The sequence below is a fragment of the Sander vitreus genome, chromosome 21, assembly GCF_031162955.1.
Source record: "Sander vitreus isolate 19-12246 chromosome 21, sanVit1, whole genome shotgun sequence".
NCBI classification, from domain to species: Eukaryota; Metazoa; Chordata; class Actinopteri; order Perciformes; family Percidae; genus Sander; species Sander vitreus.
In genome coordinates this window covers 7920061-7939469 of record NC_135875.1, presented here as the reverse complement: position 1 = coordinate 7939469, position 19409 = coordinate 7920061, and the positions used below count along the sequence as shown (strand labels likewise).

General features: G+C 41.8%; 3 protein-coding genes across 3 annotated transcripts; 1 reads left to right on the top strand and 2 right to left on the bottom strand.

Annotated features, from left to right (window-relative positions):
* Positions 1-164: 164 nt before the first annotated feature.
* nat9 (N-acetyltransferase 9) lies at positions 165-3939 on the bottom strand. Its single transcript, XM_078279029.1, has 6 exons — positions 3747-3939; positions 3213-3322; positions 2470-2610; positions 2248-2307; positions 1364-1458; positions 165-1272 (listed from the first exon to the last, which is right to left on the bottom strand). The coding sequence occupies exons 1-6, from the start codon at positions 3821-3823 to the stop codon at positions 1123-1125; spliced, it is 633 nt and encodes a 210-aa protein (XP_078135155.1). The 5' UTR covers positions 3824-3939; the 3' UTR covers positions 165-1122.
* Positions 3940-5988: 2049 nt separating this feature from the next.
* Positions 5989-9081, bottom strand: syt15 (synaptotagmin XV). The gene is made up of 8 exons (XM_078279949.1): positions 9072-9081; positions 8807-8993; positions 8030-8181; positions 7586-7878; positions 7336-7503; positions 6655-6763; positions 6329-6511; positions 5989-6225 (listed from the first exon to the last, which is right to left on the bottom strand). The coding sequence occupies exons 1-8, from the start codon at positions 9079-9081 to the stop codon at positions 6086-6088; spliced, it is 1242 nt and encodes a 413-aa protein (XP_078136075.1). The 3' UTR covers positions 5989-6085.
* Positions 9082-15759: 6678 nt separating this feature from the next.
* Positions 15760-19304, top strand: LOC144536462 (elastase-1). The gene is made up of 6 exons (XM_078279616.1): positions 15760-15895; positions 16015-16124; positions 18097-18191; positions 18323-18603; positions 18851-19014; positions 19125-19304. Exons 1-6 carry the CDS (start codon positions 15760-15762, stop codon positions 19302-19304), a joined length of 966 nt encoding a protein of 321 aa, XP_078135742.1.
* Positions 19305-19409: the final 105 nt, after the last annotated feature.

Below are 19409 nucleotides of genomic sequence, written 5' to 3'. Positions count from 1 at the left end.
AACAGCTAGTCTGGCTCTGTTAGAAGGTAACAAAATCCACCTACCAGCACAACTAAAGCTCAATAATTAACACACGCCATATCGCGTTTGTTTAATCTGTACAGTTGTGAAAGACGCATTCAGAAGAAATTGCGACACAGATACGGAAAAACACTCCACAGGTACAAGTTTTACAGGGAGATTTTTTACTCTTTAAGTTAAGAAGTGTTAGCAATAAGTGTACTGATGAATTTCAAGTCTCCAAAGAAAAGAGGAATGAAAAAAAATAAGAGACAAAAAAAAAGAGAGACAAAAAAGAAAGTAAGAAAGAAAGACTTTTTTTCAGGGTTCCTGAACACTTTCAAAAATGGAGATACAAGATTTAAAATATGAGACAGACATTCATCTCATGTTGAAGGTAAAATCTGAATCTGTAATATACACTATATAGCCAACAGTAGACAGGGGTTGTTTTATAGTTTGGGTTAGGCCCTTTAGTTTAATGAAGGAATCTAAATGCTACACTATACAATAATATTTCAGATAATAGTGTGCTTTCAACTTTAGAGGAACAGCCTTTCCTGTTTCAACATGATAATGCCCATATACACATAGTCAGGCCCATAAAAAAAATAAATTTGACTGGTCTAAACACGAGCCCTGACTGTAATCCCATCCAACACCTTTGGGATGAACAGGCGCTATCACCCAACATCAATTCCCAACCTCATTAATGCTCTTGTGGCTGAATGAGAAGTCTTGTGGGAAGCTTTTAGAAGAGTGGAGGCTGTTATAGCAGCAGCTATTGACAGCCCCGGTTTGACATGGTTTAACATACTTTTGGCCATACAGTGTAACTCCAGCTGTCAGATAAATATATTAACGTGAAAAGTTAAATATTTCCTTCTCAAATGTAGTGGTGGGAAAGTAGAATATATCCCAAAATTAAAATACTGACATAAAGAACCAGTACCTCAAAACTTTACTTGAATAAATGTACTGTACTTCCCACCTCTCCAGATGTGGGTAAATGTCTAAAAAGGTAAAAGCACACGATAGATTTCAGCTCAGCTTCCCCTCATCTGTGTGCAGAATGATCTCACTGCTGGAAGTCTTTCGGACGTGTGAGTGCAGCTCAGCCCTTCACTGTGACACCAGTTCCTGTCTGTTGCTGCAGGTCTGTCTGTAGTCTCTCTCCTTCATGTCGGCAGTGTCATCCAGCAGCCTCGCCCGGACGGGCTCGTCCACCATCATCTCGAGGGTCACCTCTTTGAACACCTTACACACAGACACCTGCAACCGGCGCGAGGATCAAGGTTAGATTCACTTGCAAAACGTTCACATTCTGGGGCCTTTTCACGCGGTGAGATCGTGACCTTATTACCTCCTGGAAGTGGAGTTTCTTGAACATGGCGACGCTGACCTGGTTGTCCAGCCCAATTTTCACTTCAAACTTTTTGACCCCGAGTTTGGTGACTCCTGGTGGAAGACAAGATTACCACCATTCACATACTATTGTTTACAAACGGTAACCAGTTTACTCCCCGGTGCTGGCTGTAGTCTGAAGTGAAACATGAATAAAGTATAGGGCATTGCAGCAGCTCTCTGCCATACGTGATTTAAAACCCAGAAAAAAATATATATTTTACCACCTGAAACTAAGTCAAAGCCACTGTGTGTAGAATTTGTATTTGATTATATAATCTTTCAAATTATTATGAAAAATGAATAATAAACGTTATAATAAAAATAATAATAAAAGCTTTTTTTAGCTGAAAAAAATGACAATTCTGGTGGAAGTTGGTGCAGTTTGTGTCGTTTTCTGTCATTGCGCTCGGCCCTGCAGTCTCATTATTTAATACAACCACCGTTTCTGTTTGAGAAGATGTTTTGCCCTAACCAAGTCAGTAGCAAGTGACCAAATAGAAAATTGGGCAGCAAATCAAAAGGTCTGGAACCTGACAAGGGGTTGCCAAAGTCAGTCAGCTCTAAGTAACGTTTGCCCCATTAACAAGCCTTAAGATGTCTTCTGACGGGGGCGCCTGGGTAGCTCACCTGGTAGAGCGGGCGCACATATATAGAGCTATACTCCTCGACGCAGCAGCCACGGGTTCGACTCCGACCTGTGGCCCTTTGCTGCATGTTGTTCCCCCTCTCTCTCCCCTTTCAAGTCTAAGCTGTCCTATAGAAATAAAGGCCTAAAATGCCCCAAAAATAATAATAATAATAAAAAAAAATGTCTTCTGACAGATCTTATAAGCTGCTCACCGTAGCTCATCATCATGCGTGTCACCTCTTTCCCGATGCCCTTGCCTCTGTGACTGGGCTCTGTAAAAACAAAAAACTTCATAAGTATCAGGGAATGAAAAATACAACTACTGTAGTGTCATAATAGAAAGCTAAATGCAGGAATAGAGTAACATGTAAAAACCAAAACACAGGTAGATTGTACGTGTTTGATAAGCCTTTGCTTTTGGACATGGGTGTCACCTGCTATCATGACCTCCAACTCAGCCAGGGATAGGTCTGTGGGGTCAGTCAGGAAGATGTTGACATCTCCCACCATACATTGCTCCTCTTCTACACTGCTGTCCGACCACCGCTGCTTGTCCAAGATGATGAACGTGCACTCTGGAAAGACAAAATTTAAAGAAAAATAATGAAACAGCTTTTCCATAAGGTTGAAATATGTTATATAGATGATTAGGGGTGTGAATCTTCACTGGTGTCACGAGTCGATTACGATTATCCTGTCAACGATTAGAATTGATATCCCAATGCGTCACATCCTCAATATTATTATATATTGCTACACATGGTTTTCATCAACAAATTCAAGCAGCCAGATATATATGAACTCCCCTTTGTATTTTTTCCCCCTTACAAAGACATTTACTGAATGTAGTGGAGTCTGAACACAGCAGACATCAGACCAAAAGGCAAAAACAAAAAAAGCAGCGATCGGAAAATCAACACATAACATCATCAGGCAATAATCGATTATGGTCTGTCACTGCATCGATACAGAATCATCCAGGTCTGCATTGCGATGCATCGATGTAATGATTAATTTCAACACCCCTATTGAGGATATATGTTTTTTGGAATAACTCCTTTAAACCTTGAGAGGTGATACAGGATTTCTGTTGATATATCTTGGCTGATCTGAAGCTATTAAGACGACTCTTTAGAGCATTTATAAGAACTGAAAGTGTTATTTGTGTGCACATTACTGTCATCATCTTCCCTCCAGCTCTTCTGCATGTCGTACTCCTGTTCCAGGGTCAGTGGCTCTGAAGCAGTCAGCTGCTGCAGCTCAGGAGACTTCATCCACTCATGATACCTGATACAAAAGACACGGAAAGGACTGAAGTTGGTTTCTAAATCACAGAAAAATAATGAAAAATATTTCTCAGATGATTACTACACCACAACAAATCGTCATGTTCTAAAGATCTTTAAGAAGCCCGTTTCAGATTTGTGAAAACATTTTTTTTAACGGGGCGATTTCTTAGTACAATGTCTGTAATAAACTATTTAATACATTTTTCCAAATATAAATTTAAATTCATTTAACACTATATTTAGTAACCAGATCGGCCAAATGTAAACATGAAGACATAATAAACTCACTGCTAACAAGAAGACACGAGCAGATGAACAAATGAAAGGAATAAGCATAAAGGAGAATTAAAGAGACAAACTGAATGAATGAATTGATATTAACAGACAGAGATGCTCTCGTGCCTAACGGCCTTTGGTATTACCTGGGCACGTGCTCTGCATTGTAAGGAACCAACACTGCGTTGAGTCCTTCCAGTAAAGTGTTCTCATTTATCTTCATGGTGTTAAAACCAGACACAAACCACCGATATGGCTAATAATAATAATAATAATAATAATAATAATAATAAATCAGCTTCACGTCCATTTCGATTTCAACTCTACTTCCGCTTTGTCTCTCGGTGGTTCAAACTGCGGCTGCGCTCACTGATACACAGGCGGTGGGCGCCACCTGCTGGACAACATCAGAGAGTACTGAAGAGCCTGTGAGATCAGGTCAGATATCAGGTTCAGGTTACTTTATTGGTACCCGTAGGTAAACTAGGTTTACAGTCTAAGGTCTAAGGCAGGACATCCTTTAAAACTTTGTAGACCACCACATAACATGCAACACACAAAACATTAAAACATATAAAACAGAAAAACAGTACATGACCACAATGACTTGTGCAGTTACTGTATATGCAGAAATTCTACAGTACATGACCAAGGTGCTTGTGCGTTGTGTGAAAGTAATCCTACAGTTTGTTTAACAGAGTGATTGCCGCTGGGACAAAAAATGTTTTTAAATCTTGTAGTTCTACAACCAGGGACTATTAGCCTCCGTCCAGAGGGGAGATACTGGAATTCCCTATTCAAAGGGTGTAGGCTATCTTCTAAGATGGCCATAGCTATCCGCTGTAGTTGTTTAGCATACAGGGATGTGGGGTGTAGCTGGGAGATATTATGCCGTCTTTAAAAATGATTTTTTTACTCAAGTAAATACAAAATAGTTATACCACAGTATAAGAAAATACACCATTACAAGTGAGTCATTTTTTTTCTTTTTGTTAATGTTATATAGTTATATGCAGGTTCAAAATTAACTTGTTCATCCGCCAGCCAAATGGCTAGTGAATGTTTGCATATTTTACCAGCATTTGGTAAGATGGTGCTAATTTTTTAACCCTGGTTATATGAATGTGTTCTTTGTCTCTGTATTTTTTGTTTGTTTCATATTAATGTTTAAATATGTTTTTATGCATGCACAATCAACTAAAGCAAATTCCTAGTAAGTGCTACTTAGCTGGCAACAAATCTTTTCCTGATTATGATTCTGATATATTCAAAATCTTAGTCAAGTACAAATATTTGTATGAAAATGTATTTAAAGTACTAAAAGTAAAAGTACTCATTATGCACAATGGCCCTTTCAGAATAATATATATTATATTAGTGGATTATGATTATTGCTAGATTAATACCACTTTAATGTGGCAGCTGAGCTGGTAAAGCTGGGGATTATATTTTCCTCTGAAATGTTGTGGAGTAGTATAAAGTAGCAGAAAATGGAAATACTAAAGTAAAGTACAAGTACCTCAAAATTGTAATTAAGTACAGTAACGTGTTCTCATTTTTTTTTTACAGTACTTGAGTAAATGTACTTAGTTACATTTCACCATTAATCATAGACACATACAGGTGCTGGTCATATAATTAGAATATCATGAAAAAGTTGATTTATTTCAGTAATTCCGTTCAAAAAGTGAAACTTGTATAATGTATACATTCATTCCATACAGACTGATATATTTCAAGTCCTTTTGACAAATGTAGTTAAATAATATCTCCAACAGTAATCAGCCTCCTTGATCACCATGCAAAAGCCCACTCCCTGCCTCCCTCCCTCTCTTTTTCATCATTGATACAAGTCACCTAGGCTTTCGATCAGTCTTGTCGTACATTATACTGTTTACATAAAAAAGTATAGTGTAAATAAAAAATATGTTATAAAGTACGCTTCTCCCAGCTCCAAAAGCTGTCACTATGTAGTGTCCATCAAAGTTAACCATGCTTTTACTGTCTGCATTTGTTTTCTTATAACCAATTTTATAATTTTTTTCCCCACGGCCATTCCCAGTTTCCTGCCCAATCTACTATCTTATTTATTGTTCTTTAAACATATAAAGATGCCTTTGATTTAGTTTTAACAACTATGAACCCAAAGGATGTAGGATGTGTTATAAAGGTATCCACCGATACTAGATAATCTCACTCTGTCTGATATCTCTGCCCCCTCAAAACAAGGTTCTGGTTTCCTGTGTGTTACAAGGATTCTTGGATAAATCATTGAAGTTATTGTTATTGTTGTTCCTGTTTGTGTAATTCCCAAATTCCTGATTCAGTTCCTTTATTGAAAATGTTGATTTTATTATGTCAAACATTGTGTATATATTCATCATGCGTGTGTGTGTGTGTGTGTGTGTGTGTGTGTGTGTGTGTGTGTGTGTGTGTGTGTGTGTGTGTGTGTGTGTGTGTGTGTGTGTGTGTGTGTGTGTGTGTGTTAAGTGGCTCGGCCCAGTCCGTGCCACAGTTCGACCGGCTCCTGTGGCGTGTTAACCATGTCCATCCAGTGCTGCAGCTGCGGGCCCCTGGCATACATGAAGGGACCCAACACCAGCACTCCTAGCAGGGCCGGAGGCTCTGGGAGAACAATAAAGACCAAGGTGAGTACACAACTGATCTAATACTGAAGTCCATGTTAGCAGGACATAAGATAACATGCACATTAAGTTGACCATTTCACCTGAGTGGATGTCGTTTGGCTGCTGCAGCTCAAATCTCAGACAGGCCTCGTCCAGGTGCTGCGAGCGCAGTTTAAACGTCATCCTGTGGTCGAAATAGGGGTCGTTTTCACATTTCGCCACAAAGCTGCGTTTAATCTTCACCACCTGAGTGTGTATCCGTAAGCTCACCTGTACGCACACACCTGGGAAACACGCATACGCTGTATTACTAATGCTTCAGATGTAGGTAGACTTACCTCATATTTTCATTCCTGTGAAGACGTCAGCTGAACGATGCTTACATGGACACACATCCACAAATCCACTGTTTACCTGAAAGACTTACCTGCGTCTGTCAGCAGCTGTAGGCCGCGAGCCCTCAGAACAACCACAGAGAGGCGCTGCAGACACGGACTGTACATGAGCGATATCTGCACATCACCCAGCTCTGAACACTGAAAGAGATTGCAATGATTATGAGCTTTCATGGCCAATTTTGTGCACATGCAGACGTCTACGGTGTTTCTGTTTGCACCTGTCAGTGGTGGAAGAAGTATTTAGATCCTTTACTTCTGTTAATGTAACAATACTACACTGTAAAAATAATTCACTTCAAGTCCTGCATTCAAAACCTTGTTAAAGCAAAAGTAAGTATCATAAACATAATGTATTTAAAGTAAGAATAAAAGTACTCATCGTCCAGTAAAATGTTCCCTGTCAGTGTTTTACTATTGTATCCGATGAGTCTGGATTAATATTCCTGATGCATTAATGTGCTTGTTGCATTTTACTGCTCCAGATGTTTAAGGTTGTGCTCATTTTAACTCCTTTAATTACTGCTCGGTAGTTTAATCTACAGCAATGCATCATATTGTAATCTGAAAAGTAAATAAAGCTGTCAGACAAATGTAGTGGAGTAAAAGTATGTTGCATAAAATGGAATACTCGGGTAAAGTACAAGTACCTCAATGTGTCCTCAAGTACAGTACTTGAGGAAATGCTCTTAGTTACATTCCACTACTGGTACCTGTGTGTCGTCTTCTGTCTCCAGGTCCCTCCAGAGCACCCTGCCGGCCTGACCGAGCTCCCCCTCCAGAGGAAACAGCACCCTGCCCACCGCGTGGCGTTTGCCGTCTTGCTCCACACTCAGCACACACACGCTCAGGGTGCTCTGAGGCACACACACACCTGACACCTGCGGAAGGAAACAGGAAGTATGTGAGATACAATTTTTTTTCTTTCGTCTCTAAGGTTGCATCGTTTTTTAGTGTCCTCGCCTGGAAAACGAAGCAGTCGCAGAACTCCGGGTCGGGCCCCGTGCGCCGGGCCTTGGCCTGGCGGGGCCGCCGGTCGTCAGGGAGAAGCCTGAGCTCCACCAGCATGATGTTGCCATGAAAACGGGGAGGGAGGTTGCCGAGGCGGAGCAAGGAGACCATGAGCTGCTCGCAGCTGTGTCGGTACTCCACAGAGAAACAGAGACGGGTGGCCATGCCGGGAGGAGGTGCCACCACCTCGTTCAGAGGAGGAACCGAGTAGAGACCGGCCAGCACCGTCCCCACTGGGTACCATCCTGATGGAGACAGTAACAACAATATAGAAAGTAGATCACATTAGTTAGTACATGTATTATTCTTGAATTAAGGTTTTAAATTACTTTAATTGTACTCAAAGGGACTATAACCATTTACACATGCTGTCAAATAAAGGCAGTAATGACCTACTTCTTACTGTGAGTGACCCACGATGGGCTAGTATGTCCCTTCGGGCCTCCATCTTCATCTCCTCCTCTTCTTCTTTCTCCTCCTCATTTTTTAGGTCACCATGGTTTTGTGCCGTGAAGCGAGGAGGCAAGGTAAAAGGGATCTCACAGGGCCTTCCACACAGACAGAGACAAATGTTATTAATTGTGGCTATTTGCAGCTTTTTTCAATATCAACTTAATTGTGATATATATATATATATATATATATATATATATTAAAATCAAGACTACAAGTCCAGTAAACTCTGATGCTTCCAAGCAATAGATGATGTTCTTCAGCAAAGGGACTTTTTCTTAGAAGTAGCAACATGTTTCAGATGATCATCCCATACTTTTGTCATTGCTTCAGTCATTTTGTTTAAAAACAACTGCTGGTTTCGTTTGCCTTTAAGAAATCCAGCAAGGTGTATCACATAATCTGACCTGATGAAACTCAACTCTCTCTTCCTTCTTCATCTTCTTCCCCATTTTTCTCCTCAATCTTCATGTAAAGTCTGAAATGTGATATAAAAGCTTGCTTTGCCTCTGTTGGCCAGAACTGATTTAAAACCATTAGTATTGTTTATGTATTTTTGAAGCAGTAAAGTTGTTGACCATGTATTTGCATCTCCAGTTTGAGTCCAACTTTTGTACTGTTCCACAAAATGTAATAAATATACCTTTGAAAGAAAGAATGAATAAACAGTAAGAGAAAAGCACTACAGTATGTAGGACTGAGTACATGTTTTTTACTAACGTGGCGCAGGAGCCCTGAGACACCGGGAGCACTGGGGCAGAGCATGCTGGTACTGAAGGCACTGTGGAGAGCAGCTCCTCGTATTGACTCTGACCCTTCTTCTTCCTCCTCCACAGATAGTAAACCGTCAGACACAGCAGCAGCAGGAGAGCCACAGACAGACCAACAGCCAACAGTAACACCTGGTCTAATTAAACAAGCACATTTACAAGGGTAATAAATCCAAAGGTAGTAATGTATGGGTCTAATTCAGTTTACAGCTTACCTGCCATCATTATTCGTTAGTTCTGTAGCTGAAGCTACCTTTTAGCATGAGTTATTAATGTGAGAGTCTTGTTGTTGACCTGTTTAGCTGTGAAATGTGTACTGGATGTGACCCTGGAGAGCAGAGAAAGTATGCCACAGCTGGCTGATTCTCACCGTGTCATGCTGTTATCTGGCGGCAACACTTGTAGCGCTTTAAAAGGAACATACCACTGATTTAGGAGCCCATTTACAAATGACATATACTTCACACTACAGCCAACCATTTGCAAACTATGCTGTTGTGTAATTAATAGGTAAGGAGCTAAAATTAGCAAAAGACTGATGTAGTAGTCGCGTAGATTTTTGTCTCTTCACTTCATTTTATGTTTAGCCACACTGGCGACATTGGCTCTAGGAACAGCAATTTCGGTCTGTTGGTGCACCACTTTGGTCCAAACTGAAATATCTGAAAAACTATGTGAAGAATAGCCATGACATTTGGTACAGACATCCATGGTACCCAGAAGATGAATCCTACTGACTTTGGTGATCCTCTGACCTTTCCTCTAGCGCCTCCATGAGGTTAACATTTATTGTTTTTAGAGAACTGTCTCACAAACTGTTGGATGGATTGCCATAGAATTTAAAGCAGCACCTATGTAACTAAATAATATACATGTAATATGGCTGCTGCGACAACTGATCTGATTTTAACTCGGAATCAAAATGTCCCCCCCCCACACACACACACACACACACACACACACACACACACACACACACACACACACACACAGACTGTTCAGAGATTGGACGGCAGCTAACGAGATGACAGCTAATCCTCAGAGCTAAAGGTAGAGTAATGGCCCTCTCTCTTATACACATGCATATGTGTGTGATTTTGTACATGTACAAAACATTTACAAATAGAAATCCTCATACTCACGCTGATGTCAACTTCACATGAGGTTCAGGTGTGAGAGAAGAGTCAGGGAAGAAGATCAAGCTGAAGACAAGTCACAACAGTGTGTGTTTGAGGCTCGAGAGCGGCTGGAAACACGGGACGATTTTCCTAAGAAGTGAGGGAGAAAGAGAGAGAGGAATGAGGAGAGGAAGGAGAGACGCCATTTAGTGCTACCTGCTCTGTGCCAGGGAAGAGGGCAAAACAGGACACAAGGTGTGAACTTTACGGTACGTTGTACTTTTGTCTTTTATCTGACATCGCACTGTATTTTTGTGCACACAGACAGTGTGGGTTAACTAGCTGTTGGTTCTTTAACTACAGACACATTATAAGGTAGTAGTCATGTGGTCAAAACACTACTAGGTCAGTTTGGGACAGAGGTGGATTTGGTTTTGCAGTTAGTTTTTATATAAATATGGATTCACGTTTTTATTATACTAATTCAGGCAGAGCAGCAATGATATTGAAGTGAAGGGCTAAAGAACTGGTGTAATCTGATTTTTGAAAGCATTAATATAAAGAAGAATAAAATTAGGCACAAAATGGTACTGGAAGAAAATTTCTTATAACTTCTCTAACCATCCAATCTTGTTGTCTCTGTCTTTCTTTATCTTTGGTCAATTGAAGGCCAAATGCTCTCTTAAACTGTCTCGATCAATCTACATTTTGTCTAAATAATCAAATAATCTGGATTGTGTAATCTCATTAGGCTAATCTGGGGTGTGCGTGTGTGTGTGTGTGTGTGTGTGTGTGTGTGTGTGTGTGTGTGTGTGTGTGTGTGTGTGTGTGTGTGTGTGTGTGTGTATGTACTGGCTTGAAGTGTGTTGTAGAGTCAGAAAGAAAGAAAAGATTAAAGGAATCGTTCCAACATTTAGGGAAATATGCTTATTTGCTTTCTTACAGATAGTTAGATAAGACGATTGATACCACTCTCATGTCTGTTCATTAAATTCAAGTAAAAAACAAAAAGTTTGAGCGGTTATCTTAGTTTAGCTTAACATAAAGACTGGAAACAAGGGGGAACGGTTAACCCAGCTCATTCCAAAGGTAACAAAATTCACATCATAGCACTTCTAAAGATCACTAACTAACATGTTTTATTTTCTTTGTTTAATCTGTTTAAAAGCTAGGCTAAACTAACTGCTTGCAATTCCAAATTAAACAGCAATTTCAGAGTGGTATCGATCCTCTCATCTAACTCTCTGCAAGAATAAGTACATTTGGTGAACTAGTGGAGCATTTAGCAGCTAAAGAGCGAGCTGTTTTCCTTTGTTGTGCTGGTTTCCCTCAAATGGCTAAACAAATCTGTTTGGTTTGAGAAGAAAATGGAATTAACACTCAAAGGTGGGGTTTTTTTTTATTCGCAGGTTGTTGCTGTTGCCATGGCGAGGCCCGGGCGCCCTGCGTCTGAGAGCTACCAGCCAGTCTGTTGTTCAGTCAGTCAGTCGGCCTCTTACTCCAGTGAAGCTAGGGCTGTGGGGCCGGAGGATGGGGATGATCATGCGCCCATTTTTTCCCAATCTAAGAGCTCCATGGATGTGGTCATGGCGACAGGGCCGCCGCACAAGCGGGACCCAGCCTGGACTAAATTGGACCTGAGACGCAGCTCCAGCACCAACACGCACGCTGAGCAGAACTCAGTGACGCTGCAGCAGCTGCACCCTCGCATGTGGCAGCACATCAACTCCACCACCAGCAACCAGTTGTCACTCGCAGCCCAACACGTAGACGTGCACAGCCCTCCTGCCCTCGGCGAGCGCTGGATCACCAACATGCATCGCTGGAGCGAGGGTAGCGGCAGCACACACAGCCGTAGCAGCACTCCAGATACAGTTGTATGGAAAGGTGGGACCTCACGCCCCTCGAGTCTAACCCAGGAAACCCTGTGTTCTCCCCTGTCCAAACCAACCTCTCCACCGACCACGCTCTCTCCCTGCATTCCCCCCCTGCAGAAACTAACTTTACCACATGAAGATCTTTTAACTTCTTCTTCAACACTGAGCACACATCAGCAGGAAGACTCACTTGCTTCCTTACCCACACCCTCTCCACTGCGATCACCTCTGCAGGCTCACACCTCCTCACCGTTGCCATCCAACTCCTCCGATCTCCTCCAGACCACCAGCACGGAAGATGAGGGCGTCCTGGAGAACAACTCGCTTTCTTTTACATTCCCATCCCCGCTCCCATCGTCTGTTAGCTTAGCAGAAGAAGGTGTATCATCAGATCCTGGCTGCCTTGTCAATGACGTGAAAGAAGAGCTGCACAGTCCTGGAGGCCAACAATTATCAGAGGGTGGAGGAGTGAGAAGCCCAGTGCAAATGTTAAGCTACCTGGCGCCTAATTCTTCAGCAGATGGACAGGAAAGTGGAGCCTCTGTTTGCCATCTTGAGTTGCAATGGCAGCCGGGGCAAAGCTGTCTGACAGGCAGGGGTTGGAGGTCACCCCTGGTTTCTTCCTTGAGCGACTCGCTTTTGGGCTGCAAGTGCCACTTGAAAACCAGAGAGGGCCACACAAAGGCTCAGGTGTTCAGGGAGGAAGGTACAATGACCTCACAGCTGGAGCTGGTAGACGCAGCGGTGCAGACGATCTCTCCCATCGACTGCTTGTGGGGCCTCAGGACGAACAACTCCAACACGGACTCCCACTCCCTCTTGGGCTCGCCGCCTGGATCAAGGCTGAACCTGAAGTCCTCAGTGGGGTCCAACTCCAATCTGGTGTCCCCGTCCTCCAGCATGTTCCCAGTGAGCAGCGGAGAGGAGGAAGTGGAGGAGGAGGAGTGGCGAAGAGACAACCTGACGTTGGACGTTAACTCTCCCTTCTTGCATCACCTGGAGAGGAGGAGGTCGTGTCTGAAGAACCATGGGGAGGAGAGGGACGGTTTTGGGAGGAGGGGCAGCATGAAGCAGGTGCAGTGGGACGAGAACGGGATGACATGGGATGTTCACGGAGCATCTGTGGACCCGGAGGTGTGGAGCACAGCCATTCAGAAACATCTGGAGCTCCAGAACAGCCCCCGGGCTCCGAGACGTACCTCCAACAAGAAGAAAGCACAAAAGTCTCCTCTTATATCGAACGTGGTAAAAGCCATGACCCTAGAACTTCATCCGCCTGTGATGATAATAACCTCGACTTGTACGGTGGAGGGCGAGAGTGAGGGGCCACCAGAAGCAGACGGAGGGAGGAGGGAGGTGGAGGAGGAAGGAGAAGAAGGAGGCAAAAAGGAGGAAACGATAGAAGCTGCTCGTAGAATAAGCAGAGCAGAGGGAGCTAATTCAAAAGACGAGGATGAGGTGTACGCAGAGGAAGGCACCAGCCATCCTAAGTCACTCTTGCATGGGAGTGGACATAGCCGCAAGAAGAGTGTGATCAGGTCACTGAGGAGGCCTGGGTGGTGTGGAGGCTCCAGAACGGCAGACGACTGATCCTGGAGACTACATGGGCTATTGATTATCCATAGCTCAATTTGCACAAAAGCACCACTAATAAACTCATTGACTTTAGGAGCATTTTCTCACTTTCATGTGGTTTTATCCTGCTGTTTCTTTTCGTCATTTGGTCAAATGTGGAGATGCAATGTTAGAAAATGTGTTCCTTCCACTGGATCGCTTAATTTCCTCTGAAGGGACATGCTCCATACAGGCTTCCCTAACTTGTTGGTTGTGAGGGCTATCTATCTTTTTATTTACAGTTAAAATTCTCCTAACAAGAAAAAGGGCAGAAACTGATTAATGTTAAAGATGCAATGACATAATCTATCATTTCTATCAAGACTATATATACATATTTACTTTATTTATTTTTTACGTCATTTTAAACAGCAACAACACACCTACATTCTTGCAGTTTTATGATGGGTAGATGCATTTCTAGTGAAGTCTTCATAAAAGTCAAGGGTTACCTATAAATCATTAAATCAACTACCAGGCAATGCATTTGTTCATGTAAATGGTCAATAAAACCAAATTTGGTCTTTGTATCTTTGTTGCTCTAAAAATCTTCTTCTTTTTTTGTATTTAGATGGCAGTTGGAAAACTTTTATTATAATCAAGTACAGTTTTGATGTACTTGTCATCGGATGATAATACTTTGCAGGTCTACTTCACAACATTTCAGAGGGAAAAACATTTTAATCCACAACAATTTTAAAGTTACTTGTTACTTTGCTTAAACATAAGCATAAAACATCTGTTCATAAAATATAATGCACTACCAACGTTACCAAGCAGCATGTAAATGAGTCGACAGTACCTCCACCTCATGCTGTTTACACATTATCTAACATGTTTATAAAAAATATGATACTCTGCATAATGAATCCTTTAACTTGTGACACTATGAGTATGACAAGCTTGCAATAATTCTGTACTTTCACTTAAGTGAAAGCATACTTCTTCCATTACATCTACTGTATATGTGCGCTTTTTGTTTTTGTACACTTTTATAAGTTTTTTTTAGTCTTTGTCATAAATCTGAGTCTGAAATGACTTATTTTGTTAGACATAGGTAAAAAAAAAAAGCCCAGCCAAGATGTCTGACCCTTTACAGCTGACAAATGAGGGCAGCGCTGCGGAAGCATGTGTCAGGTTTACTCTCAAATATTCACACAGATCATTACACAGGATGTGACTCAGCTCAATCATGTTGTTTGAGTATGAACACCAACTCAAAAACCCAATAAACTCTCCCTCCCTCTCTTTCCACACTCAACTCATTCACTGTGGAAAAGGTACACAACGTTGAGTTGTATGTAAACTTGGTGAACCACAGTGGTGAGGTTTGACCACTCAGGCGCTGCCATTCGGATGAGCAGGCACATTCTCTTTCATTCACCATAGAAAAAAGATCAACTCACTAGTGGCTTCCACTGCAGTTATTGTTGTCATATTTTCACAGAGGTGTGTAGAGCAGGCATTTCTTTACTCTTATTATCTGGTCTTAAATTGTAAATGCACCCAAATTACAATTAACAAGTTTTTTGACCTACCATCTAGCCACGGAGATAGTTTTTGTTTCATTTGCCCAGGCTTTAAGGTCAAATCAGAGTAGCTGTCACTCTGAATAATAAAAAAAAAAACTAAACAATTTATTCTTCAACTTTATTGAAATCTATTGATTCTTAACGGTCTTTATGTATTGTAATTCCCTGTAAATGTATAGCCAACATATAATATCTGTCACAATCTAATATCCGCCTAACCGATTTATCTCGAACTGCCACTTAATTTATGGTCTTTCCTCTCTCATTTGACTCCTCTAACTCCCAGTTCAGATTGACAAGTATGACTATCAATACAAGCCATCTTTCGGCAGGTAAACACATGGTAACATTGTTTCTACTGAGTCATGTTTACACAGGATGAGCTATGGTGGAGATGTGGGATATCAGAGATAAAGGGCATGCCCAGGTCACTATGTCACTGCTGTAAGTCATGTGGCATGATGTGATGTTTGTTTGTGTACACTGCTGTATTGCCTTTTTCCTGTGTGCATGTTGGTGTACTGTGTGCATACTATATGTATGTGAAAGTGCTGATGGGACTCCCCGAAATCCCCTTTTTCTCAGCGGCAGTGGAAACTTTAGCTGTACAGGAGAACGATCCAGTGCTTGGCCTTTGTAGTGACACAGCTCATTGTCCCTGCTGTTGTGTGTGTGTGTACCTGTGTGTGTACATCTGCGTGCACTTGCTGCCTGATATAAATATAGTGGGATGTGTGCCGGCCGGTGACTCTGTGATAGACGATGGCTGTACCAGGACCTCCTCTGCTCCTCTTTCTGTCCCTGCTGCTGCCGCTGCTGTTGAGCAAGGCATCTCTGCCAGCAGATGCATACACACTCACCCCCGGACGACAGCAACAGCACAAGATCCTCCACCTGGGTGAGGGCAAACACACACACACACACACACACACACCTGTAAAACATACTAAGAAGTGTTTGATTTGAATGTCTGCTCTCTGTTCTTTGGGGCCTTATCTTGTTCTTCTATCCTCTTAGACTGGCCTAAGGATTGTGGTATGGCTCACTTTAAGCCCAATATGGCTGAGAGGATTGTCTCTGGTAACGAGGCCAGACCTCACTCTTGGCCCTGGCAGGTCTCTCTACAGGTAAATCTGCCTTTGTATTGACGTGGTTCAGTATTGAGATCTTGAATTGACCGCATGAAAAAGTTACATACAAAACTCAAAACCAGTACACTTACTACCAGTGGTATAATGTAACACACAAGTACATTCACTCAAGTAGTGTACAATTTTGAGGTACTTGTACTTTACTTGAACATTTCCATTTTCTGCTACTTTACTTCTACTCCATTATATTCCAGAGGGAATTATTGTACTTTTTCCTCCACTGCATTTATCTGACCGCTGTAGAACATATAATCAGTTTAAAAAACATTATGCATTCTTAAAAACTATTTTCTAAGAGTATATTAACTTAAGTGGTTAAAATAAGCCCTACTTTGACAACATTAAAATGCTGCTTACATGAATGCATCAATAATAATATTCCAATAACATATATATAGGGGGGTTATTTTGCATAAGGAGTACTTTTACTTTTGATACTTTAAGTACATTTCAATGCTAATACTTCTTTACATTACCCGAGTAGGATTTTGAATTCAGGACTTTTACTTACTACTTACTTTTTTATACTGTGGTATTACTACTTTTACTTGAGCAAAAGATCTAAATACTCCCTCCACCACAGCTTACCTCCAGCCAAATTTGTATCCCTTCGTGGGCTGGTATGAGGCTGGCCCTACAGATTATTTTTAGATCCGTTTATGTGTTGTTGTTTTTTTCAATCTTTTAGTGTATAAAATGTCAGAATATAGTGAAAAATGCCAATGAGATGTTGCCACAGCCATGTCTCTAAATTCCTTGTTCGTCTTACCAACTGTTTACCACAAAACCATCAAATATGCTAAATTTAAATGAATGTAAAAAAAAAAAAAAAAATAGAAAATGAACAGATTCTAACATTTTAGGATTAGGAACCAGTGTACATTTGTCAAATTCTCAAATTTATTGTCACTTAATTTTATGTCAATCGCTTATGGATTAATTGACTAATCATTTGGGCATATTACCATTTCCTATACTTCAACAATTGTAGGTCTATTAAAAAACGAATTATCTTTTATAAACAAGAAGTGTGTTTACATTAGTAGCTCTAGTATGTCAGTTTGGAGCCTTATCCTGGTTTTGATCATATTCGGAATAATGTGTACATACGAGAAACCTTCATTATTATTCATGTCACTGTATACATGATCATAACAGTATCCAGGTTTCTGATCAGCAGTTGTGTCTTGATTTCTCAGCATATCAGCCACAATGTTCTGCACCAACAAAGAAACCAAAAATAGTTTCATAGCGTATTTATACGATGACATGTACTATAGGACTAGTACTATAGTACTAATAAGAGAAAAGGTGTTCTGCTTTCGGAGAGGCTGAGCAATTGCACAGGTCGGAAATTACATTTTTGACCAAATCCAGCTAATTTGCAGTAACTCTGATTAACATTCCTTAATTGATGATCTATTAAAAGGTGCTCTAAGCGATGTTGGGTGACGGCACTTCTTGTTGACGTTCAAAGTATTTTCAAACAAAATGGAGGCTAGCTCGTCCCTCCCTCGTCCTCATCCCGTCCCCTCTCGTGCACTAACCCCCCAACCCTTCTTGTCGGTTATTGGCTGAAACGCTGGAAGACTGTTATATTTTGTGGTGCAGGTTGGCACGGTTTGTTTTAGTTGCCCTTTGTGGAGCCTGGGCTGTCTGCAGAGACCGCGTTTTTTTTTTTACAGTGTGTTCAGGGGACAGGCAGCTTGTGGTTAGTGAGGAGATGTTTGCTCTATGTGACAAAAATTGTTGTAGCCTAGGGTGACATCGCTTAGAGCACCTTTAAGTGTAAGCAACAGGAATTTATGAAACATCCTGCATTAATTCATGCATTAAATCATAATGAGTCATACATCAGTTAAGCATTACTTAAGTAAGCTTTGTACCCTTATTATGAAGTGTTAATAATCGCACATCACTGAGGGGGCTGTCTGGATGTCTCTCGTAGGTTCGTCCCAGGGGAAGTAAACATTACATTCATGTCTGTGGAGGAACTCTCATCCACAAGAACTGGGTCCTTACTGCTGCTCACTGCTTCCAAAAGTAAGAAACCATTAACACAGAAGAAACAGTAGCAGATTTAGTTGTAGTTTGATGTGTCAATACATATTTGTGACATAAGAACCATATGACAACCACAGAGGCCTTGCTTTAACTGTTTATTGGCCTTTTAGGGGTAAAGCTGAGGATGCTGGGAGCTGGAGGATCGTCCTGGGGAAACACCAGCTAAAGCGCTCAGAGAAGGCAGAGAGAATTTTCCCCGTGAAGAGAATCTACCGGCACGAGAACTTCCGTTACCCGACTCACAGCGAGCTGGACTACGACATCGCCCTGGTGAAGGCTGCCACAGATATCGTCCCTTCAAACTTCATCCGCTACGCCTGCCTGCCACGCAAGCAGACCAACCTCAATCCGGGACACTACTGCTGGGTCACAGGCTGGGGAGACACCCGGGGTGAGTAGAGGAGAGGGGATGTAAATGACAAGGGAAAAGCTCTGAAAGAAGTCATTAGGTCCACTGATTAACTTTGTCAACCTTCTGGTTGCGCTATAGGAAAAGTCAGGGAATCAATATAATTCATCCTCTGGGGATCAAGAATGTGTGTACAAAATGTTTAACAGTTTTCAGATATTTGAGTCTGGAGCAAACTGATGGACTCAAAAAATCTAAATGCAGTTTAAATTGTTTTCACACATTTCAGGTGGGAAGGAGAATGTGTCTCTGGCAGAAGCCCTGAATCAAGCCCGCCTGCCCATCATTGACTTCAAGACCTGCCGGCAGAAGAAATTCTGGGGCGATCGTGTCCGAGACTCCATGATCTGTGCCGGGTTCAGGGACACTGAGGGCCCACCAGCTGCATGTCAGGTAGGACTGTGATTTACAGTGATATATTGAAGTGAGAATGAATCAAAATAAAAAAAATTTTAAAAATCGCATCGCCTTACCACCGATCTGTCTTCTTCTTCCTCCCCCAGGGTGACTCTGGTGGTCCTCTGCTGTGCCAGCAGGGGCAGGATCGCTGGGAGGTGCACGGCGTGGTGAGCTTTGGCCCGATTGGCTGCACCGTGGAAAATAAACCCAGTGTTTTCACCCGCACCGCAGCCTACATCCACTGGATCGAGGCAACACGCGTCAGGGACTTCTTCCTGCACTAAGCGGGCCGCCTGACTCATCGCTGACAGCAAACATAAGCTCTGTTCTGTTTCATGTCTACAGACACCTACAATCTGTTTTTCATAAAAGTCTCATTGCAACAGTTC